The sequence below is a fragment of the Anomaloglossus baeobatrachus genome, chromosome 9, assembly GCF_048569485.1.
Source record: "Anomaloglossus baeobatrachus isolate aAnoBae1 chromosome 9, aAnoBae1.hap1, whole genome shotgun sequence".
NCBI lineage: Eukaryota > Metazoa > Chordata > Amphibia > Anura > Aromobatidae > Anomaloglossus > Anomaloglossus baeobatrachus.
Genome location: NC_134361.1, coordinates 100,843,024 through 100,870,886, shown reverse-complemented (window position 1 = coordinate 100,870,886; position 27,863 = coordinate 100,843,024). Strand labels below are relative to the sequence as shown.

The following is a 27,863-nucleotide window of genomic DNA, read 5'->3' as shown; positions in this document are numbered from 1 at the left end:
CGGGTTCACTCACCTCTATTCAAGAGGTCTTCCATTTTTTGTAAGCACCACACAAACTTTCTTGGGAATTGAAAAGTTTTAACATTTTCCACAAGTTGCCCTTGGAAGCAGACAGTACTCACTCTCTTTTCAGGCGTTTGATTCAATAGCTGAGTTCTAACTATGTCACCATATTGAACTTTATTACACACACGTAGAATCTGTTGATAACTTACTGTTAGATGTTCTTTGACTGTTCGGACCCCATCAATCCCAATAAAAAGGTTCAATAATGAGTCTGTTCAGAACCCAGTCTAAATGGAGCACGTCTACCATAATCACCACCATCCCATTGTCAACGGTTGCTGGAGATAGTAATGTACAGTGATTAGCTATCTTTGGCAGCCCCAAAGGCAATAAATGGAGTGGTGATGCACATCCCTGACCTTTATTTTGTTCAGACTAGGGTCTCCAGAGCTCCGTTCTTAATTTTGCTGCTGTCCTTACAGCCAGACCTGCCGAGATCAGTACTTATCACCTAAAGCATGGGTAACTTTTAATTTTGGATAAACCCTGTAAATAACATGGAAACTCCAGTACATGAGTGTAGTCATGAAATGTGTAGACTGAGCTTTAATATGAGCTTCACTGTAGTCATCGCAGTATTACAAGACATAACTTTGTTTCTATATTGCTAATATTAAGACATTTATAAGGTATCCCTCATTTATCATCGTAATTGGATTCTCGTTTATGGTAAAATAAATCAACTATGGTAATTAGGATTTCTTTTGTAGCGAGTTCACATGACCCAGTGTAAACCTATCATACAATTTGTATTTGCAGTTAAACAGATGATAATTTTAGTACATATAGAAATCATTACCCCTCCCTCATTTAGATAACTATACGGAAACACAAAGCCTCTTTACATTGCGTACAGCGGTCAGTCTCCTGCCGCCTAGACCACATTTATGGCTTTGTTCTCCTATTATTGCATATTATAAAGCAAATCTGAAAATAAACATGAATTAAAGGATAAAGATAATTTTATATTCCAAATATAATTTTGTTGTTTTTGAGCAAATCTTTTTTTTGTCCTTGGGATTAATGCATTTTCCTTTCTTACAGCAGTTCACTTGTTTGGTTTCACTTGGCAACTTAAACCTGTGGAGAGTCAGCTTTATGAAAACGGGGTCAGTAAAGGCAAAGGAGAGGAGTCCCTGGACACCACCTACTCACCCCTCGGGGGAAAGGCTACCGATAAGACAGAGAAGAAAGGTATTTAATATGCTACAGTCATTCAAGGAAACTGAATTTTTTTACAATATCCCTCAAACCCAAATCTTTTCATTTGGCATTTCTTTGTTGTTGCTGATTTTGATGCCTAAATCAGAAGTAAAGTGATACACATAGAGTACTTATACCTCTGATTTCTGCTAGGCCCACAGTTTGTTTAAAAAATTGCAATGACAAAATGTGTGAAAAAATTTTAGGATATAAGATATAATATTTTAGATTTTAGGATATGAGAGATTATGCTAAAATAAATACAATGTGAATATGGCCGTATATTGGTATGTAGAAGTTAAAAAAGTTACTTAAAGGCAATCTGTCAGCAGGATTTTACTGTAAAAGAAGCATGATGTAGGGGTTAAACTATAGATTTCAGTAATGGGTCTCCTATCAAGTTGCCTGCTGTTATTTGCTTGCAAAGTTTGTTTTAGCACCAGAACCTTATCATTGCTAGGACTACATTTCCTTGAATCAACAATGTCCTATTCACCACTCAACCATTCGTGCTGCTTTGTACAGCCTTCCATTAGCTGCAACTTTATAAGGAAAATACAATGTAATCTATTGCACAGAAAATTCCTTTCCTATTTAATAAACCTTTAGTTGTCTCAGCATACAAAGAAAAAATGCAATATCGACGTTTCGGCCAACACAGGGCCTTTATGAAGCCATAAATTTGTATGTAATTTTTATGGCTTGATAAAAACCTGTGTCAGCCGAAACATTGCTTTTGCATTTTTTCTTTGTATGCTGGGACAAATAAAGGTTACTCCAAAAGGAGAGGAAATTTTGATGCCATTGTATTTTTTTTAGGACTACATTTCCTGAAAGTCTGACAATCCCCTCCTCTGATAAGCATCTCTCTGTTTATAGACATTGTACATAGAAAGTCTGCTGTGGGCAGACCCAGCTCTCTGAGCTCTGTAGCATTGCTAAATCTAAAATCTCTGATTCTATCAGAACCACTGCATCCAGTAAACTAAGTGATACATCATTGGAATCAGGATCTCTTTGCCTACATCATGCTGCTCTCAAATGAGGTAGCAAAACCTGCAAACAGATACCCTTTAAGTTACACAAACTTTGGCAAGTATGAGTTTATTTAGTTGGAACAGGATAGTTAATGCCTTAACCCCTTCAGCCCCCGGGCACTTTCCGTTTTTGCTTTTTTGTGTTTTTTGCTCCCCTTCTTCCGAGAGCCGGAACTTTTTTATTTTTCCGCCAATCTTGCCATATGAGGGCTTGTTTTTTGCGGGACAAGTTGTACTTTTAAATGAAATCATAAGGTTTATTATATGGTGTACTGGAAAACAGCAAAAAAATTTCAAGTGTGGAAAAACTGCAAAAAAAGTGTGATGGCACAATAGTTTTTGGGATGTTTTATTCACCGTGTTAACTATATAGTAAAACCGATGTGTGTGTATGATGCCTGAGGTCGGTGCGAGTTTGTAAACACCAAACATGTATAAGTTTACTTGTATCTAAGGGGTTAAAAAAAATCACAAGCTTGTCCAATAAAAGTGGCGTACGTTTTGCGCCATTTTCCGAAACCCATAGCGTTCTCACTTTTTGGGATCTATGGCTCAGTGACAGCTTATTTTTTGCGTCTCGAGCTGATGTTTCTAATAGTGCCATTTTTGCGCAGATGCTATATTTTGATTGCCTGTTATTGCATTTTGCGTAAAACTTGCGGCGACCAAAAAACGTAATTTTGGCGTTTGGAATGTTTTTGCCACTATGCCGTTTACCAATCAGATTAATTGATTTTATATTTTGATAGATCGGGCATTTCTGAACGCGGCAATACCAAATATGTGTATATATTTTTTTTTAACCCTTTAATTTTCAATGGTGTGAAAGGGGGGTGATTTGAACTTTTAGGGTTTGTTTTTTTTTGGGTTTTTTTAAAACTTTTTTTTTACTTTTTTTTTATTTTACTAGTCCCCCTAGGGGCTATAGCGATCAGCAATCCGATTGCTCTGATCTATCTGCTGATCACAGCTATACAGCTGTAAACAGCAGATACGGAAACTTCCTGCTTCACTGGTCTCCGGGCTGAGTGAAAACGAAAGTGACTCGTCATAGCTGCAGGCGTCATCACATGACCCTGTGCTACCATGGCAACCACCGAAAGTCACGTGATCACTCACGTGACTGCCGGTGGGGGCGGCAGTAAGTGAAAATCATGACCGTGCGTATATACATCTCGCTGCCAGACTTTGGCAGTAAGATGTAAGGGGTTAATGTTATGGGTGGAATGTGATTCCACTCGTAACATGCAGGCACACATGTCAGCTGTTGAAAACAGCTGATATGTGCGCGGATCGCCGCATCCTTCCCGCGGCAGGGGCGGGGACTATCCTCACAAGATCCATGACGGAAAGCTCCGTCAAAGGTCGTGAAGGGGTTAATAGATGACTCTTTACTGTAAAGCAGGGGTGCACAATCTGTGGCCAAGGGGACACAAATAGATCATGGTATCATGGTATCATTCATGAAGCATTGCACTGAACAGCAGAAGCAATCAGAAAGTGCCAGTTTCAAGTCCCCAAAGGGGACCAGTAAAATGAATAAACAGTGTACAATTTAAAAAAAAAATGAAAAAATAAAAAAAAAATAAAAGTTCAAATCACCTTCCTTTTGCCCCACTGAAAATCAAACAATTTAAAAAAATACACATATTTGGTATCGCCGAGTTCAGAAATGCCCGATTTATCAAAATATAAAATTAATCTGATCGGCAAAACAGGAAAAAAATCAAAATGCCAGAATTCCGTTTTTTTGGTCACCGCAACATTACAATAAAATCCAATAAGAAACGATCAAAACATCACATCAAAATGCCAGCTCAAGATGCAAAAAGTTAGCCATCACTTAACCTCATATCCCAAAAAATGAGAAAGTTAAGTCTTGCAAAATGGCGACAAAAGCCCAATTGTTTTTTTTTTGACAAATGTCTACATTTTTTTTTTCACTGAATAAATAAAAATCAATTTATACATGTTTGGTATCTACAAATTCATACTGACCTGGGGAATCATATTGCCAGGCCAGTGTTATCATATAGTGAACAGAGAAAGTGAAAAAAAAAATTGTGGAATTGCACTTTTTTTGCAATTTCACCACACTTGGAATTTTTTTACTGTTTTCCAGTACAAAATGTAGAATGAATGGTGTCATTCAAAAGTGCAATTCAGCCCACAAAACCAAGCCCTTATATGCTTATATAGCAACAGTGCTGGAAAAATAAAAAAGGCTATGGCTTTGGAAAAAGGGGCAGGAAAAAAACGAAAAGTGGAAAATCACCAGGTAGGGACAGAGATAAAATCTGTCTAAAAAAAGAAATTAAAAAGATGGCAAAGAGTCCCTTTAGTTGCCCTGCAAATCAGAGAGCAGATACATTTTTACAGTACTGTTACATCACTCTCAGATTGCAGTCACATTACAATTATTCTTTTTTTTTTTTTTTTTTTTTTTTTTTAAAGCTTCAGCAACGTTCTGTCAAACATGTTTTTCTGGTTTCCATTTTATCAGAAATATTATAGAGGTAGAGTTATTAAAAGTAATTTATCAATGGATTTCTGCCCCCTAATCTAAGAGCAGCATTATGTAGAGACAGAGGTCCTGATTTCAGCAATGTTCCAGCTACTCAACTACTTAGTGTAGTTTATATAAAATCACTGTTTTATCAACAGATTATCACTAGAGGTTTAGTAACCCTGTTGACATGTAGCCCCCTATATTCATGAGCTTTGTATAACCCCGCCCCACCACGGATTGGTAGTTTTTTACTTATGCACAGTGTAAACAGAAAAGCTGCCAATCAGTGGTGTGGGGGGGTTATATTGAGTTCAGCATTCATAGAACTGTTAGATCTACAGCAGATAAAACAGTGATTTTATCTAAACTACAGCAAACAGCCCATTAAGTGATACATTTCTGGATTCAGAGCATCTTTTTCTAGATCATGCTCCTCTCAAATGGGGTGGAAAAAATTGGTGACAGATTCCATTAAACTCAGTAAAGAATATGTCAGTGTCAATATAAAGTCGGACTAATCAATTTTACATTACAATATATAATTTATTCAATATTCTAATCGGTCTAATAATGAATTTTCCAATAGAGACTTTGCAGAGCATGTATTAACTTTCATTAGAAAACCACAGTAAAATTATTAGGACCCAACAAGATTGTAAGTAAGTGAAACATCAGTAGACTATAACTTCAGTGTAACAGACGCCAAGAAGGGAAGATCATCAAGAGATATTTTAATGAGGTCTCTTCCTCCAGAATAATGGTTTCAGCAGGGTATTGAGTTACACCATTAAGGAATCAGACAAATGATGTTCTTCTGCAGTTACTTGAAAGGCACAAATTTTATTACGATAATAAAATTAATAATTTGGTTTGACCAGCGAAGCTTCACTTCAGTGAAGTCAGTGAAAATGATATGAAAGGAAATGTTAGGTTTGTTATTTTTTTTTTAAACTTCAGTACATTGTATTTTAATTGGTTCAATGTGTCTTTCTTGAACCCAGAAATAAGAATCGTGTTTTCCAGATTGTAAAACACACTTTTTTCCCCTAAAACTGGGGTAAAAATGGGGGGGTGTCTTATAATCCAGATACGCCTTACCGGGGTGGCGGTGGTGGTACTGAGTTGGCGATAGTGAGGGCTTGGAGGAGGCGGGAGTGTCAAAGCAGTGGAGCAGTTCAGCAGGGTCACAGGACAGAGGGTCAGCAATAACTGCAAGCCTGGGGGTATTGCAGCAGCAGGTGCCATGGATTTGCCAGTGCGTGATGCAATGGACTCAAAACAATGGCCGCGGAGGCCAATTTGCGCATGCTCTGCCTATGCGGCACTTTTCTTGAAGTCCAAATGCTGACAGTTCAATGGAGCCCACAGCACACCAGCAGATCAATGAGGCCCGCCACCGAGATACCCCCACGCCCGCAGTATCACTAATCTCCTAAATCATAACATTCCCTCCTCCGAGCCTGCAGTATTTCTGACCCTCCACCCACTGTCCCTCCTGAGCCTCGACATCCCCTCCTCCGAGCCCGCAGCATTGCCGACCCTCCATCCACTTACCCTCCTGAGCCACGACACCCCCTCCTTCAAGCCCGCAGCATCGTCGACCATGCCACCTGTAACCCTCCTGAGCAGCTTCACCACCACTGCGCTCTCCGGTGAGCTACTATATGACACAGAAGGATTATAAGACAGACCCCCATTTTGACATTAATTTTTTTTTATATTTTCCTCCTCTAAATTTGGGCTGTGTCTTACAATCCAGAGCATCTTATAAAACGAAAAATATGGTATTTGCCCCAGGTCAAACAAAACAATATACATTTCTACAGTCATCTCATCTCATATCTAATTTAAAATACCAAGAAAACACAAACTTTTAAAATATAAATGTAAAACTAGGAGTGGACAATTCTTTTACCTGATTAGTTTTGATGACATGCCAAGCATTTGCCAAACAATTTTTCATGTTTGATTTTTGCTCTTGGCAATTAATAGGAAATTTGTTCTTTTCTTTTTCTGGCTATGAATCAAAAACCACGTGATGTATTTTGACATATGTAACATGCTAATCTCATTTTAACAATCTCTTTGTTTTGTGTACTACTATTACACAGGTCTGCAAAGGTAAAATTGTTTGAATAGTAAGAGCTGATCTTTATATACTTTTGATCGCTAAACTCAGTAAAAATATCAAAAAGTTCTATCATGTAGAGATTTTTCACAAAGTCTGACCCCATAGGATTCCAAAAGTAGAGAACTCTATGGGAATTCCTTCCATACTTTTGTCACGACAGTGCTCTAGTGTTCCTGAGCTGAAGAAAAAAATGTAACATTGAGTACAATATGAACAAGTAGAGACTCTTTATTGATTCCTCCAAAAAAAGCATAAAAGCTGCCACTGTACAATAGCATATAGTATACTTTAGCGCCTGTAGGACATTCTGTGCACTTGAAGGAAAGATAAGAGAATTTAGACTTTATTCTCAAAAAACCTAATTCCTTGGGTAGTAAGGAGGATACACAAGGTAGCCATGCTTTTGTGTGAATGGAACAGCTGGGAAAGGACTCATCATTGAAGCCTAAAAAGTTGGCCAACAAGAACATCTTTGCAACCTGGACTCAAGAACATAGTTGCCGAAAGTTTAATTGATCCCACTAAAGTTCTCCTGCCACCACTCCACATTAAGCTTGGGATGATGAAGCAGTTTGTGAAAGCTCTACTTAAAGGACAGACTTTTAAGTACCTGTGTACCAGGTTTCCAAGATTGTCCAAGGCAAGACTGAAGGAAGGAATTTTTATGAGTCTGGATATTAGTAAACTCAATGATAGCTGTTAAGAATAGGGCTTGGGATTCTGTTAAATAAGTTGTGAAGAAATTTCTATGTAACAACAAAGATCCAAAACTTAAGTCCATCATGGAGAACATGATGAAACGTTCCAAGGGATTGGGTTGTCTTATGCATTTGAGTTACATTTTTTACATTTGGAATACTTTCCTGAAAACGTTTGTGCTGTTAGCAAAGAGCAAGGAGAAAGATTTCATCAGGATGTCGAGGACAAAGAACGATGATACCAAGATAGATGGAATGTGAACATGATGGGGGAGGATTACTGGATGCTTCACAGAGAAGATCCACAGGCCTTATATAACAGAAAATGAACAAAGAAAACAGGAAGAAGTGCCAGAATTAATTTCCAATGAAGTTGTGGAATGAATTTTCAATAAATTAATTTATATAATATTGTGTACATTTTTGGCTGCAATCAAGATACTTCTTGTTAATCTCACTGGTACATAATTTGACACACAATTTGTGCAAAATCCATATGTGATGGTTAATAATAGAAGTGTTTTAAAAAATTGGCTCCTCTTCAGCTTTAAACTCCTGCAATTAAGAGACCTTTCGTGACAACATATTCACATGACCATGATGTTACAAAGGTCCTTTTAACAGTCTTATCATCAGGATATAAACACTGGGGCCAATATGAGAATGTTGGCCCTGGAAATTGCCCAGTTTGCTCTCTATTTCCCCTAATGCCAGTCCTTTATAGTAGTCTCTTCAGTTCTTTTAGACTCCTGCAATTAAGAGACCTTTGGTTACATCATGTCACAGGACTGTGAAGTCACCAAAGGTCCTTAAACAATCTTAACCTTGAAATTCAAAACTGGGGTCATTAAGAGAGTTTTGGCCCTGAGAAATTGGGGAGTTTGACTCTTAATGCCATCCCTGACTGTAACTGGGGTTATTTTTTGAGTAGGGCTTATATTTCAAGCATACTCCAAATCCAAAAATCCTGTATAATCATGCTAGGGTTACTTTCTGAGGTAGACCTTATTTTTGGTTTTTGAATATTCATGGTACCTCATTTGACTAAAAGTAAAGTACTGTAGTCCAATTAAGAGGTTAAAGCAAACCAATCACCAGGATTTTCCTATATAACTTAAAGCCAGTGGTATACTGACGTTATCAGGCTGATTCTATGCATACCTTTAGTTGTCAGATTGGATGTATAGTTTTTGAAATACAGGCAAGTAAAGTTACAAAAATGTACAGCTTTTTGATTGGCAGCAGCTGCTGAATAGCTAATATGTGGGTGGGGTTTTGCTATCTATTCCCGCCCCTGTCTGCTGCCTGGACTCTGTAGATGTGCGGTTCTTCCACGTATGAGTCCTTTCTGTCACGTGATAGGGGCGTGTTAGAAATGCAGCCCATGCATTCTAACATACACAGAGGCCACAACATAAACTGTGTAAAAGAAGTGCAAATAGGGTCTTACCTCGGTATAGACCAGGTTATTCAAAGGTAACGAACTCACCTAAGAGGGTTGTGATAGTCACAACACCTGTGATCACGTAGCAGATATTGCCAAGATCCGCAGCCCCGAATGGAGACAATATATGGAATACAGAGGAAAGTGATTTTATGCCGCACTAACACCAGGATGCAAAGTTTATTAATTCATCTCTTCTTATTCTTGTACAGGTCTACGCATTTCAGAGATTTCAATCTCTTTCATCAGTACAATCAAGAGAAAATGAACAATCTTCATTTTCTCTTGATTGTCCTGATGAAGGAGATTGAAATCTCTGAAACGTGTAGACCTGTACAAGAATAAAAACCGATGAATTAATCAACTTTGCATTTTGGTGTTAGCACGGCATAAACTCAACTTTCTTCCATATCCCATATATTATCTACAGAGGCTAGGCAGCAGACAGGTGCAGGAATAGATAGCAAAACTCAACTCATATATTAGCTATTCGGCAGCTGCTGCCAATCAAAAAGCCGTGCATTTCTGTAACTTTACTTGTATTTCAAAAACTATACATCAAATCTGACAACTAAAGGTATGTATAGAATCAGCAGGATAGCACCAGAATAGTATTGACTTCAGTTTATTTAGGAAAATCCTGGTGACTGCTTCGCTTTAAGTAGCGCTTTATGACCATAAAATGGACAAGTAAGCCCACCTAACAAAACACAGCATTCCATGTAAGGACCTGACCTACAAGGAAACTTCAGCCATGATCTACTGTAATTTGTGACCTCTACCTTCAAGAAGTACTTCATATTGTTAAATTATAGGCTAAAATTCTTGCAGCAGTTGAAATCTAAGTTTTCATCAATAAAAAAAAAAGAAATATAATATATGGTATGACAGAAAAATTATGTTAAAGTGAATCCAAAAATAGTTAACAGTAAACGTGTATTGAAAATATAATTTTACTCGGTTTTGAAGCCCCAGTGTGAATCGTAAGTGGCTGCTGAATTGCTTTTCAAAAATTTTAATAAGTCAGGATTAGTAAGGTACGCGCTGGCAGAAAGAAACCAGCCACAAAAATCAATGTTAAAATAAGTGGAATTTTTATTAAGCATTTTATAAGTTCATAGGAGAATACCCTTGGAAACAGCAATAAAAAGGTAACATTCTTGCAGAGAAACAATTTTATGAGCTTATGTTTCTGCTGCATAGCAAAGAGCAGAGAAGAAAAGCTAACAGCCAGTTACAGAGAAGTGCATATACAAAGTATTAAGGCACAAAAGTACTTAAAGCAGGTCCATTATCAAATCCCTGCATAAAACAGTATGCTGGATAATGAATGACATTTACAATGACAATAAGGTCCCAGCAGAATTAAAATAATGATAAATTGTACAGATTTACAATAGCTAAATACAATCACGGTGAGGACTGTAATGTATGTTCTGTAGGTTGACATTAATGATACTATGGATTATGGAAACCTGCCTGCTCATTCACGGCACAGCTCAGCAAGACACTTTTTGATTCCTTAATATTTAATACAGAGAGGATTAAAACACTCTACAGCTTACACCTATTGCTTCAAGAAGTCTTTTCTATTTTTTTTTCACCATCCACAATAATATCGCAGCAGATACAAATTGTTCTGAGCGTTGGTCTGTAGATAAGTACATGAAGTGGGCCATTGTTTAAGTTTTTACCACCTGTTAACTTTTAAGTCCTTTTGTGAGAGTGGCAAAAAAATTATTTTTTTTACAATGCAGATTAAACAAAAATGAGATTCAGGCTTCCACCAAAAAATTATGAGGACATGTTAATTAAGAAAATTCATGGTTTCTGCAATAAAGGCTTGATATATAAGGATTTAAGTGACTCAGTGTGACGTGTGCACTTCACAGTGTGACACTATATTGTATCGGAGCAGAATAGTGAGAATTTCAGTGTCATTCACTACTTCTGTCTTTTTTATGGAAGGCAAACTTAGATTAGACAGTCTAAAAATGCACTAAATTTATCATAGTGGATCAGGTTGAATGATAAATGTGTCACCTCTTCCAGCTAAGCAATGCCATCTCCTAAATCTCTTCCCTGTGCCTCAAATGTATCTCTCCTATGTACCTGCAATGAATCTCCCTCACATGCCTCCCATGAATCCCTCCAATATTCCTCCTATGACTCCCTCCAATGTGCTCTCTACAACTGCTTCCCATGTGCCTCCCATGAATTCCTCCTATATACCTGCACCGAATCTCCCTCACATGCCTCCCATGAATCCCTCTAATGTTCCTCTTATGATTCCCACCAATGTGCCTTCCACAAGTCTTTCCCATGTGCCTCCCATGAATCCTTCCTATGTAACTGCAATGAATCTCCCTCACATGCCTCTCATGAATCCCTCTAATGTTCCTCCTATGATTCCTACTAATGTGCCTTCCACAACTCCTTCCCATCTGCCTTCCATGAATAATTCCCATGCACCAGACATGAATTCCTTCTTCATATTTCCCAGGACTCTTTGCCATGCACCTACCTTAATATACTCCCATGAGTCCTTCCAATTTGCCCCCTACATATCTCTTCCATTTTCCTGCAATGCATCTATTCCAAGTTCCTCTCATGAATCCCTCATGAAGCTCATTGACAATGGCTGCCCATGAATTTCTCCCATGTTCCTTTAATTAATCCTTTCTATATGCCTCCTTTAATTCTTTAACAAACATATCCAATGGTTCTATCCCAATTACTTCCCATGAGTAGATTCAATGTGCTTCCCATAAATCCTTTCCATGTGTAAGCCATGAATCCCTCCCATGTGCCTCCATAGATCCATCCCATGGGTCTCCAATTAATCATATCCATGTGCCTACCATGAATCCCTCACATGTGCCTTCAATGAATCTCTTCCCATATGCTTTCCAAAAATCTCTCTAATGTGCCTCAAATGAATCTATCCATGTGCCTACCAAAAATCCCTCACCTGTGCCTTAAATTAATCTCTTCCATGTGCTTCCCATAAATACTTTCCATGTATAAGCCATGATTCCCTCCCTTGCACCTCCCATGAATCCATCCCATGTGTCTCTAATTAATCCTTTCCATGTGCCTAGCACGAATCCCTCACATGTGCCTTCAATGAATCTCTTCCCATATGTTTTCCGAGAATCTTTCCAATGTGCCTCAATTGAATCTTTTCCATGTGCCTCCAATTACTTTCTTCCGTGTGCTTCCCAAGAATCCCTCTCATGTAGCTACCATGAAACTCTCCCTCAATGTGTCTCACTTATGTCCCTCCAATGAATTCCTCCTAAATATCTACCAAGAATCTCTCCCAAGAGCCTTCCATCAATTCTTCCCAGGTGCCTCCAATAATTTTATCCCAAAAGCCTTCCCCTTTTTTCTTGAATGAATCTCTTGCTTGTGCCTCCCATAACGCCTGCCATGTTCCTCCACAAGGGCCCTAAGTTGTCTATATCGCTAGCTATACTACACCTCATTCACACTTTTTGTGGTTCTGCATTTTGTAGCGAAAGGGATTTTGGGATCTGCCATGTGATGTCTCACTGCAGCACACTATGCTCCCTAGAAGCAATTCTAATATGGATGAAGGTGTTAGCCTGTAATTCCACAATTACATACAGTACATTGCAATGAATTAGACAAGCACCATTTGCACATCATTGGTAATACCAAGTGATGAACCCCCTCACTGATCTGACATTGACCCCTGTGAAAAAAAAACCATCACACAGAAATAACCTTATAATGATCTGTGTAATTATTGCTGTAGCTTAGTTGAAGTCAATTCAATGTGTGCTTGATATCAATCACATCCTTTATACCGCAGGGATTAAGGCATTTGCCTAAAATACACTGGAAGAAATCCAGCCCTGATACTATCATTCTGTGCACATAAAAGCTTGTTTGGAGGTTGTTTGCCAGCTATTGCTGACCTTTATTTATGTCCCTCCTAGACATGAAAGAGTCAAAGCCAATTGATATGATATCATATGCTTCATTGGCAATAGGCTATTGTACTCCCAACACAATTTAAGAAATGTAATGTTTAATTATGATTATATGATAAGGAATTGTAGCAATTTATGACAAAATAATGGCAATGTATGAAAAGTGGAACTCGTCCAATTGATTTGCTGAATCATTAAAATGTATTTCTTAATATGGATAATAGTCTACATTACTTATGAACAGGCTTTTTATTTCATTAGTCATTAATGAAGGAAACATTCATTTTAGTTTTTATTTCCTAGGCGCCACAATTCTATTTCACTGAATTATCTGACAAGTTGTACAATCAATTAATTCAGGCTTGGAGAAAGGGTGGTTTGTTGGGATGAGCAAAACCAAACTGTAAAGTTTGGGGTTTATGCCAAACACCGGGTGAACGGGTCTTGGACTCAAACACGGCCTTTTTATAAAAATTCAGTGACCGCGTTTGAAGTTAGGGTACTGTTTGTATGTTGATAAAGTTTGTTGAAAGGCCAATCAATAAGCTTTATTGCATGAGGAAGTTGCATGTACACTGCTGTGAACAATAAAGAAAAAAAAAGGATGTGGGTTCCCACCTATTTTTGATAACCAGTTCAGGTAAAGCAGAAAACTACAGGCTGCAACCCTCAGCTGTCAGCTTTACTTTGGCTGCTTATCAAAAACAGAGGAGATCCCAAGGCATTTATTTTTAAATCAATTAAATAAATAATTTTAAAAAATTGGTGTAGTGTCCTCCCTATTTTTGATAACCAGCCAAGGTAAAGCTGACAACTTGGGGCTGGTATTATCAGGCTGGGAAGGCTCATTATTATTTGGCCCCTGCCAGCCTGAAAATATCAGCCCGCAGCTGCCCCAGAAGTGGCATATCCATTAGGTGAGCCAATTCTAGCACTTTACCCGGCTCTTTCCGTTTGCCCTGGTGAGGTGGAAATCGGGGTAATATATGTGGGTTTGATGTCAGTTGTGTAATGTCAGCTGGCATAACGCCCAGGGGTCTATCAGACATCCCCATTACTAATCCCAGTAAGTAAACAGTTAAAAAACCTGAACCAGTGAATTTGAACACCCCTGGGTCTGTTCATTTCTAGTGGTTTGCAAAAAAGAGTAATTGCACAACATTATATAAATTCAATAAATTATAGCAACATACTTAAATAATTATCGACTGTGTAAGCTGTAGCTTACCTAGAAACTACTATTTGGTGGCATATTAACACATAAGGCCGCTTTACACGCTGCAAAATCGTGACCGATATCGCTAGCGTGCGTACCCGCCCCCATCGGTTGTGCGACATGGGCAAATCGCTGCCCGTGGAGCAGAACATTGAGCGGACCCGTCACACTACTTACCTGCCTAGCAACGTCGCTGTGACCAGCAAACCGCCTTTTTTCTAAGGGAGCAGTTCGTTCAGCGTCACAGCGACGTCACAGCAGCGTCACAGAACCGCCGCCCATTAGAAGCGGAGGGGCAGAGATGAGCGGGATGTAACATCCCGCCAACCTTCTTCCTTCCTCATTGCAGCCAGCCGCAGGTAAGGAGAGGTTCCTCGTTCCTGCGGTGTCACACATAGCGATGTGTGCTGCCGCAGGAGCGATGAACTACTTCGTACATTGAGCAGCAGCGATATTCGAGAATAGGGGGGCATGTCACCGATGAGCGATTTTAACCATTTTCACGACGATTCAAAATCGCTCATAGGTGTTACACGCAAGGACATCGCTAAAGCGACTGGATGTGTGTCACAAATTCCGTGACCCCAACGAGATCGCTTGAGCGATGTCGCAGCGTGTAAAGCGGCCTTTACTATATATATTTAACATCTCCTAAAAAAGTATTGGTGGCATAAAAACACATACTGTATATCATTAACTTCTCCTAAAAAAGTATTGGTGGCATAACAACACATACTGTAGTATATCATTAACTTCTCCTAAAAAAAGTTATGGCTGGTCACTTCATTTCACTCATTTCAAAACATGTTGAGCCAAGTGGAAAGATAAGCAACAAAATCTGTATTGGAATCTTAATGAAGGGAGATTCCTTTTACAGATTTTATAGTCCACTGGCAGACACAGATGAAAGAAGGCCCCTTATAGTCCAATAGTTCATCATAGTGCACAATTTTACCTGCTTTTGAAGAAGAAGTGGATCAACCTTACCTCCTGGGCCTCTGTGTCTGCACTGGTTACACCAATGATATGTCCATATCTGGACTTGTCCCATTGTTCCATTGTTTCCAAGACACTCTTGTCATGGTTACAGTGCTTCACAGAAAACGTGGGTGTCATTTCTGGCTCTCTAATGGTGGTGTCACACACAGCGACAACGACAACGACATGGCTGCTAAGTCACCATTTTCTGTGATGTAGCAACGACCTCAACAGCGACGTCGCTGTGTGTGACACATAACAACGATCAGACCCCTGCTGCAAAATCACTGCTCGCTCCTGAATATTCCAGGTCATTTTTTGATCGCTGCTATCCCGCTGCGCCATGATGATAAGCTCAGCATCCTTGTGTTTGACACCGCAGCAGCAACGGTCGCGACGACGCTGAAGACAATGACGTAGGACTGAAGGCAGGACAAGGGCGTGTTTTTACAGTGTATTTTGCAAAGCCCCTACGACTCCGATTGGTGGTTACAACAGCGTTCCGATTGGGTACCTTACCGAAAGCATTACAGTGATTTCATTCTTTAAGTTCCATTCTTTGTTCCACGTAGTAGATTCTCTGTCTGGTTTCGCTAGTGTGTCGTTCTTTGTGGATCTGAATGAAATGAAATAGAATTAATGAAAGCACTACTGCGTTTTACTTTGTTTGGCACGGTCACCCAATCAGGCACCACTGTAGTGATCACCAATCGGAATAGAGGGGCGTGAAAAAAGGCAACACAAAGGTGCTGTAGCGATCACCAATCGGAACAGAGGGGCGTGAAAAGAGGCGACGCAAAGCATGTCTAGAGGTAAACCCCACGCCTCTATCAAGGTCTGAGTCATCGCATAGCGACGCGTGTGACACCGCACAATGACCGTCGAGGTCGCTATGATCGCTGCTCCATCGCTGCTTAAAATTACGTTTGACAGCTTACTAGCAATCATCTAAGGTCGCTGTTACATCACAGGAAATGGTGATGTAACAGCGACGTCGTTGTCGTTGTGTGTGAACCCAGCTTAAGGGATGCTTACATAAAAATGGGGTCAGATTACGCTTTCCAGACTCACACCCAAAATCTAAAATGAGCCAATGTACTACCCCTCTTATTCACATAAATTTGAATATCAACAAAAAGTTAATTTATTTCAGTAATTCAATACACAAAAGGGAAATGCATATATTATATTGAGTAATTACACACAGAGGGATCTATTTTAACAGTTTATTTCTGTTAATGTTTATGAATTACAGCCAATGAAAACCCAGAAGTCATTATCTCATAAAATTAAAATAATTACCACAAATACCTGCAAAGTTTTCCTAAGCGTTTTAAAATGGTTCCTTAGTCTGGTTAAGTAGGCTACACAATCATGAGGAAGACTCCTAACTTGACAGAGTGCTATATCCAAGCATATTAATGGAACATTGAGTGGAAGGAAAAAGTGTGGTAGAAAAAGGTGCACAAGAAAATGGGAAAACCGCAGACTTGATAGGATTGTTAAGAAAAGGCCATTCAAAAATTTGGGGGAGATTCACAAGGATTGGACTGCTGCTGGAGTCAGTGTTTCAAGAGCCAACACACACGGACGTATCCAGGACATGGGCTACAAGTGTTGCATTCCTTGTGTCAAGCCACTCATGACCGACAGAAGTGTCTTATCTGGGCCAAGAAGAAAAAGAACTGGACTGTTGCTCAGTGGTCCAAGGTGTTGTTTTTAGATGAAAGTAAAATTATGCATTTCATTTGGAAATCAAGGTCTCAAAGTGTGGAGGAAGAGTTGAGAGGCCACAATCCAAGCTGCTTGAGGTCTACTGTGAAGTTTCCACAGTAATTGATTGTTTGGGGAGCCATGTCATCTACTGGTGTAAGTGTGGCGCCCTGGACAAGCCAGGGGCCACAGAGAACAACATCAACACACCCCACACTCCCGGTCAGGCACACCAAAGGGGGCTCCTCCAGCCCATATCCAAGCTGGGGAGCGGGTTACCGGGGGGAACCCATTGGGACCGTTTGCAGTACGTAGGTGCAGGGAAAGGCAGTCACCATCAACCTGCCGGGAGAAACAACACCGCAGCCGTCTGTGGGACCCGTCCATCCAGCCGTCTGTTTTACCGAGAACTGTGTCCTCATCATTGGCTGAGTGAGTACCACCGTGCCGTATGGCACAGCGCTGCCCCCGCAACCCTGCACCTCACCAGGCCCCGTAACCCACCTGCCATCCTTCCCTATCCCATCACCGGGCCCCGGGACAACCAACCCCCTACCCATGGAGGGGAGAACTAACATCAAAGCTGCTCCCTGTCACCGCTCCCCGGAATCCCCATCTGGAGCAGCAGTGGTGTCACCAATATCACCACAACCGTGGGTGGCATCACGGACAATAACCAAATCCCCACAATCAATCCCCACCCTTTTCACTCACGGGCGAGGAGCGCCGCTCGAGTCCCCGGGATCTGGCCCACCACTCAAGCCACCACCGAGCAGCAGCAGCGGCCGGACCCGAGCAGTGGGAGAGCGCAGCGTCCCCTCCTCTGCCCGCGACATAAGTCCACTGTGTTTTCAGAAGACCAAAGTCAACACAGCCATCTACCAGGAAATTTTTGAGCACTTCATGCTTCTCTCTGCCGACAAGCTTTTTGGAGAAGGAAAATTAATTTTCCAGCAGGACAGAGCACCTGTCTACATTGCCAAAAGTCCCAGTACTTGGTTTAATATCCACAGTATCACTGTCCTTGATTGACCAGTAATCTCGCCTGACCTAAACCCCTTAGAGAATCTATGGAGTATTGTCAATAGGAAGATGAGAGACATAAGACCCAACAGTGCGGACAAGCTGAAGGCTGCTATCAAAGTAACCTGGGCTTTCATAACACCTCAGCAGTTGGTACTAGAGAGGAAAAGAAGCAGGCATTGGCACTCAGCTCAATATAGAATGCATGACAATCAATATATAAATAACCAGAAATCTTTTATTGAAAACATACCCCAATAAAAATATTTAAAAGGCAAAAAACACCAGACAAAAGAAAAACAATGATTAACTGTGGTGCTATACAATGATGCAAAGTATTAACCAGCAAAGGACAAAATAGCCATAGGACATATCAATAAGTCCATTCAAAAGATGCAAAAACATACACATACAATGGCACAGCTAGATAATTGCACAAATAAAATAACCCACCATAACAGAAGTACATCACTGTTAAAAGCCTAAGTGAGCAAGATAGCGATCAGAAGTCTGGTGAACCCCCCCATACCCAACGCGTGTCGCTCATCAAGTGAGCTTCATCAGGAGAGAATGAGGGTCCTATGGCTATTTTGTCCTTTGCTGGTTAATACTTTGCATCATTGTATAGCACCACAGTTAATCATTGTTTTTCTTTTGTCTGGTGTTTTTTGCCTTTTAAATGTTTTTATTGGGGTATGTTTTCAATAAAAGATTTCTGGTTATTTATATATTGATTGTCATGTATTCTATATTGAGCTGAGTGCCAATGCCTGCTTCTTTTCCTCTCTAGTACCAATTGTTTACAGCAGACTGTGCACCCTCATTTTCTTATATTGGTTGGCTGTGCATTCCCCTTTTTCTTGCTTCAACACCTCAGCAGTACAACAGGCTGATCGCCTCCATGCCACGCCGCATTGATGCAGTAATTCATGCAAAAAGAGCCCCCACCAAATATTGAGGCGTTTACAGATTTTTCAGTAGACACCAACATTTCTGAGTTTAAAATCATTTTTTCAGTTGGTCTTATATAATATTCTAATTTTCTGAGATAATGACTTTTGGGTTTTCATTGGCTGTAAGCCATAATCATCAACATTAACAGAAATAAACACATGAAATAGATCCCTCTGTGTGTAATGACTCTGTATAATATATGTATTTCCCTTTTTGCATTTAATAACTAAAATAAATTAACTTTTTGCTGATGTTCTAATTTATGGAAAAGCACTTGTATGTAACTGACTGCAGACATGTAAATCTTCACAATGTGCACACTCCATGTTCTGAGATTCTTTGGTGTTGGCAAGAAGAGTGGCGGATGTGTGACAATTTGTGGGCAATTTGCATACATTAGGTCACTTGCTGAGTAGATGTGTATCTCTTTGTTCACACGAAGTGAATTGAGTGAGGCCGGATAAAGTCTAGTCGGAATGTGGCCAGCAGTATGTAAATCCTATACTTGCAGTCACATGACTGCCCACTCTCCGTGCCAGTGTGTCGCCCCAGAGACATCGATCCAGCTTCAGGGACGCCACAGGATCTTCTTTTAATATGGCAAACAGGTAAGAGAGATTTTGTATGTGTCGTGACGCCACTCACGGCTTGCAGTCAGGGATATGGATGACCGCCACTGCAGATTTTATGAGCATCTGGGGCTGATGGGGTCTGCAGTCGGATGGTGTGGCCTCCTGTGAGTGAGGCAGGCTCTAGGGGCTCAGGTGTGTAGAATACCGGGTCCCAGAATAACTCAGGCAGAGTCCAAAAGTCATTTAACTGGTTTTTACTCACAGATGTTATGGTGAGCTGACCCGGGCGTTGCTGTGATGAACCAGGTAGGACCAGGGGCTCCTTCAGGCCAGTCTGAGGGTAACAGGTTAGCTCGCCTTCCTAGCACTTCTGTGTTCGGATAACCCCCTGACCTGAAGTACCATGGGGGTCTATCCAGGAAGTCGCTACTGCCTTTTCTCCCCTTTTTGGACCATTTGCCAGCAGCGTGGCCCAGGTGAGATGGCTTCTGGCTCTGTCTCCTTATGGGTCCCTGCGCTGCTGCTGAGGCTCAGACTCTGTGTGGTTGGTGAGGTATTTATAGTTCCCCTCACCGGAAGGTTTAGCAGATAGTTAAACTTGAGTCTACACTAGGGACCTGTACCCCATACGTGCCTAGTCACCAGGAGCACCTCTTCTTCTGACTACATGGGATCGTTCTCCCCCACCAACTGTCACTACATGGCGCAGGGTCTGACTAGTGTGAGCGCGCGGATCCGCCTCGCGACCGCCGCGCTCCACTACCAGACTGGCTCTCCTCTCTTCCTTACAACCACTGCACTTTAGCTCTCAGCTCCTCCGCTGCACCCATTAATAAGATTTGAAAGCTAGCCCCCTCTGGAGACTACCCAAGGGTCCCATCTAATGGTGTGGGAGACCTGGTTGCTATGTGTCTGTGCGTACACACCTCATTCTGGCCTTTAGGATTACCTGGAAGTACTGTCCCAGCATGAGTGCAGTACTCAGTGGTGCCTTAATGGGTCAGGGGCGCCACACCAGCACTGGAAAATCCTCGCAGTGCAGAGTGCGCACGCTTTAAGGATTTACAAGTCTGCGCTCACATAGAGTGACTTCAGCCTTGACAACCCATTTAAATAACATTTTTGTATAAAATAATACAGTATTCTTTACATGTTTTTGGCAATTTTTTTATATTCCATAATCTGTAGTAAAAATAAAATATAAAAATCTTTTAATTATCACACTGGCCACTGGTGCTTTCTTAGATGTATATATCCTTTTTTCAGGGGATTTCACATGTACATTAGCAGTAACAAACTGGTTATTCACCATATCTTCTGCATTGAAACATCTAATGAGTGTGTGGAAAGGTTATTGTGAAGGGGGGATCAGGGAAGGGCAGCTGTGAGGAGTTGTGATTGGTGGCTCTTGTGTCAGTTATTTATAGAGGTGTTACCGGTCCTTGTATTTCTGCCTGGTAAAATAAGGAAACGTCTGTAAACTGTTTCTGAAAGGAGAGGAGGTAAGAGACCAGAAAATCCCTAGGGGTCAACATGAAAACTGAAAGGGTATTAATTTTGTGTGGTTCTTTTTATTACAAATTTAAAATAAAATACACATATAAGACAAATTCCCAGGAAAAAAATAAGTTTCCTTTAAATCCGAAAAAAGCAAAAAAATGTATGGTGCACCTTAGTTCTGAACTTCATCCAAAGCCTTACAGTTATTTTATTCTGACATTATTTGTGTTCTTTGCCTTTTGAGTAATTGTTGAGTTGCATTTTGACCTCTTTCATTTTTCTCTGCAGTGAATCAAAGAGGTAAATCCATCGATTCTGGAGAGGTGGAAATTGGGAAGCAGATTGAACAGATTATCCAACCGGGTCTATTCTGGCGTTTCCAGGTTACCATTCACCATCCAATGTACTTAAAATTCAATGTTTCCTTCTCAAAAGACTCCCTTCTTGGCATTTACGGAAGGAGAAATATCCCACCAACACACACACAGGTACTTATATGCTTTCCTCACTTACTGATGTTACTAAAGAAGGATAAGATGTTTTCAATATATTGACTGAAGGAAATTTTTACTATACCTTAAATATTCTGAGGAGATGTCTGTGTCCAATGTCTACTTTACTAATTGGGAAGAACCTGACATATTGAGACTGTAAAAATGGAAGGATTGGGTGAAAATCCAGAATATTATCTAAATATTAATGTCAGAGCTGTGCTTGGAAAGCACGCAGCCTATTTATATTCACAAGGATTACTATAGCTAACTCGTATGCCATCACTTTATATATATATATATATATATATATATATATATATATATATAGGTGGAGCAGAATTTTATACTCGGTAATGATACTGAACAAAAATAAAAGTGCAACACTTGTCTTTCCCCCCATTTTTCATGAGTTGAACCCAAACATTTAACACTTTTTCTATGTACACAAAAGGTCTTTGTATCTCAAATATTGTTCCCAAATATATCTAAATCTGCGTTAGTGATCATTTCTCCTTTGTGGAAATAATCCATCCACCTCACAGGTGGGGAATATCAAGATGCTGATTAGACAGCATGATTATTGCACAGGTGTGCCTTAGGCCACAATAAAAAGCCTCTCTAAAATGTGCTATTTTATGGTATTAGTGGGTCCTGGGGAAGGGTAAAAAACAGTATCTAGTGTGACCACCATTTGCCAGTATGCCATATATCCTGTATAGTGAAAACCGGTGATCATCCATGAAGAGAACACCTCTCATATGCTCCAGAAGCCATAGAATGTCAGCACCTGCCCACTCAAGTCGGTTATGAAGACAAACTACAGTTAGGTAGCGACCCAGATGAGGACGGTGAGCAGCAGATGAGCTTCCCCAAGTTGGTTTCTGTCAGTTTGGGCAGAAATTCTTTGTTTGTGCAGACTGATTGTTGCAGCATCTGTCCAGGTGGCTGGATTTCAGATGATCTTGGAGGTGAAGATGCTGGATGTTGAGGTCCTAGGCCGATGTGGTACATGTGATCTACGGTTGTGAGGCTGGTTGTATGTACTGCCAAATTCTATGAAACACCTTTGGAGACGGCTTATGGTAGAGAAATTAACATTCAGTTCATGGGCAACAGCTCTGATGAACATTCCTGCAGTCACCATGCCACTTGCACTCTCTTTCAAAACTTGTGGCATTGTGCCGTATAATAAAAATGCACGTTTTACAGTAGACTTCTTTTGGTCTTTTATTGCCGGCACTCCTCCCTGAAAGAAGGGGTTCTGCCTTTTTGCTTTCAGTTCACATGCTGGGAGCTTGTGGAAGGTGAATTGTCCATCTCATTTCACATGGGGTCTGGTGCTGTGTGGCGGCCATTGCTGTGGTGGTTTTGTGTTGGTGGGACAGTGTGGTCTGGAGTCTTGGGGGCTCAGCCTTGCAGCATGGACACTGTGAGGCACCAGGTCACCTGCCCTGCTGGTGCACTGCCGCTGCGATGGTGGTTGGCACGCGGCGCCACACTTTAAGGACCCACTCAGAGGCTCGCTGTGATGTGGCAGGGGGCTTCATACAATCTGATCAGAATGTTAAACCAAACTCATGTTCAGGTATATAAATTTTTGCCCAACGGCATTAGATCAAAGTATGATTTTTGGATTTGCAGTTCATGTCTTTTTCTACAGCTATGGCATTATTTAATGTAACAACATCATGAAATTATAATAATGAGTCATATAATACTGTCCACAATACTCTGAAAAGTTGAAACGTATTCTATTCCCGGTTTACTGTAATGTGAATTATGCTTGATCTTTGCACAGTTCGATTTTGTAAAACTGATGGATGGAAAACATTTGAAGAAGCAAGAACCGAAAAATGCAGAAAACCCTCAGCATGCACCTCGTAGTATCTTTTTACCATCTCTACAAGAGACAGGTTTCATTGAATACATGGATCAAGGTGTCTGGCATCTAGCCTTCTACAATGATGGCAGGAAGATGGAGCAAGTCCTTGTATTAACCACAGCAATTGGTAAGAGTTCGTACATTCCTTCAGTAACCAATGTTTGACATTCCAGAACAATGAAACCCAGACAACGCTTTCTCAAAAGTATCATGGGATAGTTCAAATTATGTGTTGGTAAAAAAAAATAGAGGGTCAAAACTGATCTACAGCAATTTCCCATTAAATTCCACACAATTTGGTTGCTTAAAGTGCAACATATTTTCATCTATTGCTATTTTCTAGTATTTTTCCAGCACCTAATTCAACCAAATTCCAAAATCTGCTCTCCCCGCTGACTACAGGATACAGGATGCTTACAGTATTACAAAAAAGGAGGGGAGCCAGCACTGCTTGTGAATGGCATGCAACAATGAAGAAATAAAAAGTGTGATTTTCACAAATTCATTCCTACTGTAACAATTCAATGAGATTTTTTGCAAATGATTGATCAATGATTTGAGCCCCCCTGCCCCGTCACGGCAAATCTCTATAGGGGGGTCCCTAACGCTATATTATAAATTATTATGTACCATAAGGTCTCATATAATGAGCAGGATCATATGAAAACACCACTTACCCGAGACATGTCTGAACCGCTCCCATGCTGCCAGGACTGACAACCGGCAGCCCAGGTGCAGTGTGTGTGGCAGAACCACACACACCAGCACAATGTCAGGACTGGCCCTCACAGTGCCAGACCAGCAAACATGGATGAGGGCGGAACAAGGTTCAGGCAGGTGGTGTTTAAATAATGATGCCTTGGAGCAGGAGGCGGTGGCTGTGTGTGAACAAGCACCAAACTGAATTTTGATGGCGACAGAAGGCATTTGCAAACCACACTGCACGGCAAGGTGGCGGTCAACCACCGACCAGTAAGCGAAAACATTGTGCTGGTGAGTGTGGTTCTGCCACACACACTGGCACCCGGGCTGCCTTTATTCGCAGTGGTCAGTCCTTGCAGCATGGGAGCGGTTCTGACATTCCCCGGGTAAGTGGTGTTCTTATATGGTCCTGTTCAAGTCATTATATGAGACCTTATGGTAAGATATTAATTTATAACATAGTGTAGGGACCCCCCTATAGAGATTTGCCGTAACGGGGCAGGGGGGCTTAAATCATTGATCAATAATTTGCAAAAAATCTCATTGAATTGTTACAGTAGGAATGAATTTGTGAATTTGACACTTTTTATTTTTTCATTGTTGTATGCCATTCATGAGCAGTGCTGGCTCCCCTCTTCTTTGCGTTACAGTATTACAAGTATACAGATTTTTGAGGGTTTGTAACTTTTGTAACATTTCCACGATTATAGATCTTTTAAAAAAAATTAAAATCTGCCACCAGGTTTTTGTCTCCTAATCTGAGAGCAGCATTATATATAGACACAAACCCTGATTCCAGCAATGTGCCACATACTGAGTTGCTTGCTGTAGTTTGGATAAAAATCATTGGTTTATCAGCAGGAAAATATCTCTAGAGGAGACTAGCAAACCTGCTGGCATGTATTCCTCCATAGTCATGGGCTCTGTATAACCCCGCCCACAAAACAGATTAGCAGCTTTTTACCTATGCACAGTGTACACAGAAAGCTGTCAGTCAGTGGTTTGGGTGTAGTTATACACAGCTCAGCATTCAGGACACTAGTAGATTTATACCCGGTAAAATAGAGATTTTATAAAAACGGAGCAAAGCAGCTCAGTAAGTAATACATCACTGGAATCAGGGTGTCTATTAATTTACCATGCTGCTTTCTAGTGGGGTAGCTAAAAACTGTTGACTGAATCCAATAAGGGAAACCTATCTCAGAAAATTACCTTTTATTTAAATCAGGCTTCTGCATGATATGTATTTTTAAAACATTTCGGTTTTATTTTCTATTCAAATAATATATATATATATATATATATATATATATATATATATATATATATATATATATATATATAGTAATCCTGTAAATTTCACACTGACCACTGGGGCATTTTTAGACTTATACTTTGTCACACGGAATTTTGCACAAACTTCGCCGACAGTCATAATGGCATTGGGCTCAGTTCAGATTGCAGATTAAGACACTCCGCCCGATGGTTTCTCTGGTGTCCGAGATCAACACATTCAGACTTCAGCGTTACTCTGCTGTGTGCTGATTCATAAGTAGGCTAGCAAGAGTTAATCTCTTCTGGTCTGCTTTCTTTGATCACATGTTGTGTGGAGGCCTATCACATCTGCTCCCCTCATATTTATGCTGGTTGAATTCTTCCACCCTTTCCAGCTATAGTTTGTCTTTGTTGGTCTGTGAGGTGTGGTGTCCCAGACGTTTGGGTGAAAGTTGTGCTTATTGCTTCGTGCAGTTGGGGAGTTTACCCCTGTTGCTTTGTAGCTTCCTTCCTGCTCTTGTTTTTACTCCTGAATCTCTTTTTGTCTTAACTTTTGTGTATGTGTGCTGTGTGACAGATTTTTGGTTTTCCCTTGTCTGTCTTTATCTTTGGGTTTCATCTCACTCCTTTTCCATCCGTCACTGAGAGGTGGGGGAATTATATCTCGACTGGTCAGGAGCAGGGCCAGGAAGGAGACTCAGGTCTCAACACCATGAGGAGTATCACTGAGGTTAGGGATAAAGTAAGACCCCCTAGCTTGAGGGCCAGCTTAGGAGCCCCAGTTGCCCACTATCCCATAGTCATTGTGACATTCTTCCTTTCCTTTCAGGAAGAATGTACAGGAGTTTTATTATGAGTAAAGTCAGGATTAGAATGACAGGTAATGCCTCTATACACAGCTGACAACACGGGATCCACCAATCACAAAAGGCGATATCACAGCTCCCCTGCTCCTTCTTCTATTACAATGACTTTTTTGCACACGCTCATTAGACACTTCAATAAAAAAACATAGGGTTGGGATCCAATTAATTTGATTGTGTACGTGTTATTTCCTAACCCAAAATGAGCTTAGAGTAAAAAAAAGCCCAAGTGATCACTGTAAAAAAATTGCATTATTTCTATTTTTTATGCAGATTGTGCTTTTTCATGAAAAAAAATGGCATACATTTTTTAAACATTCATTTTATGTCAAAACCTGATTTAATCAGTTTTTGATTATTCCCTTTTATAAGACAGAACAGTGCTGGGGTCATAAAGGGACCAACCAGTCCCTCTAAATTCCGTGGGACCCCTAGAAGTGGCTCACAGTTTGGCAGATGACCGCGGAGGTAAATCGGTATGCCACCGGAGCACAATTTCTGTATTGTGCTTGAACATTTTCCAATTTATACATAATCTAAAAGCAGCTTGTTTGTTAAGTTTTAGAAAGCGTTAGCAATGTAGATGGAGGAGAAGCACATGACTATGAGCTATTGTTTTCAGCTCAGTATAAATGATGATAATGTCCACAGGATAATTTAGACAACAGCTTTACTTATGGATCATTCCAGGTAAATGTACAACTTGATGTATGAGGAATTAGTCATATCCTCCAGTAAATCTAAATGATGTGTCACCACCATTTATTCTATATTCATCAAACTCAGTGTTTTCTTCATAAATTCTGCAGCTGCTGGAGTCCAGCAAAGCTCGTGTCTTGTCTGTGATGGATTGCTGCCATTAAACTTTTTGAAGACTCCCACTTACAAATTATTTTTCTTTTTTTTTACCATGTATCGAACTTGAGCAAATAACATTGTACCTGTATTAATCTCACACAGAACTTTACTTTAACAGTTATTTATTTAGTTTTTCATTCTGTGCTTCACAATGAATCATATTTCTCTAATATCACTGATTTTATGACAATTTTATTCATCTGAGAGAAAAAAAATTCAGAATACTCAAATACCTATTTAAGTTCTCAGTGCACGAGAATAAAAGCGAGTGTGATTATTTTTACTGCAGAGGTAAATTTGTAGCAATTTCCTTGCAATTGAGTCACTCAAAGTGCATTTTCTTTACAGCGGAATCCAAACTTTAACATAGTTTACTTTATGCCATTATATTCACTCACAGAAATGATGGACGACTGTTCAACCAACTGTAATGGGAACGGAGAATGCATATCTGGACATTGCCACTGTTTCCCGGGATTCTTGGGACCAGATTGTTCTAGAGGTATAAACTCAACTTTTGTTTTCTCAGTTGCATTTATCTAAATATTTCATGTGTTTTGGTAAACTATAAAAACTAGTGATGGACAAGCACTAAAATGCTCAAATGCTCATTACTCGATTCGAGCTGGTTAGACGCTTGGACGAGTTTGACGCAAGTAATGAACATTATAGAAAGTCAATGATTGGCCTGTTCAGGTGTATACCCACATACAACCAGCCATAAATAGATCATTTCCAGAAGGAGGGCAGGTTTTTGTTTTTTTTTGGTCACGCTATGTCTGAGAA

General features: G+C 40.3%; 1 protein-coding gene across 5 annotated transcripts in view; it reads left to right on the top strand.

Annotated features, from left to right (window-relative positions):
* TENM1 (teneurin transmembrane protein 1) overlaps positions 1 to 27,863 on the top strand; it is a 1,354,271-nt gene that overhangs the window by 818,330 nt on the left and 508,078 nt on the right. For 4 of the 5 annotated variants that reach the window (XM_075323916.1, XM_075323915.1, XM_075323914.1 and 1 more), the window contains 4 exons: positions 1,111 to 1,260; positions 21,292 to 21,491; positions 23,296 to 23,506; positions 27,478 to 27,579. In XM_075323916.1, coding sequence (XP_075180031.1) covers positions 1,111 to 1,260; positions 21,292 to 21,491; positions 23,296 to 23,506; positions 27,478 to 27,579 — 663 coding nt within the window. The remainder of the gene's footprint in view (positions 1 to 1,110; positions 1,261 to 21,291; positions 21,492 to 23,295; positions 23,507 to 27,477; positions 27,580 to 27,863) is intronic. The other variant, XM_075323913.1, reaches the window with a different exon arrangement.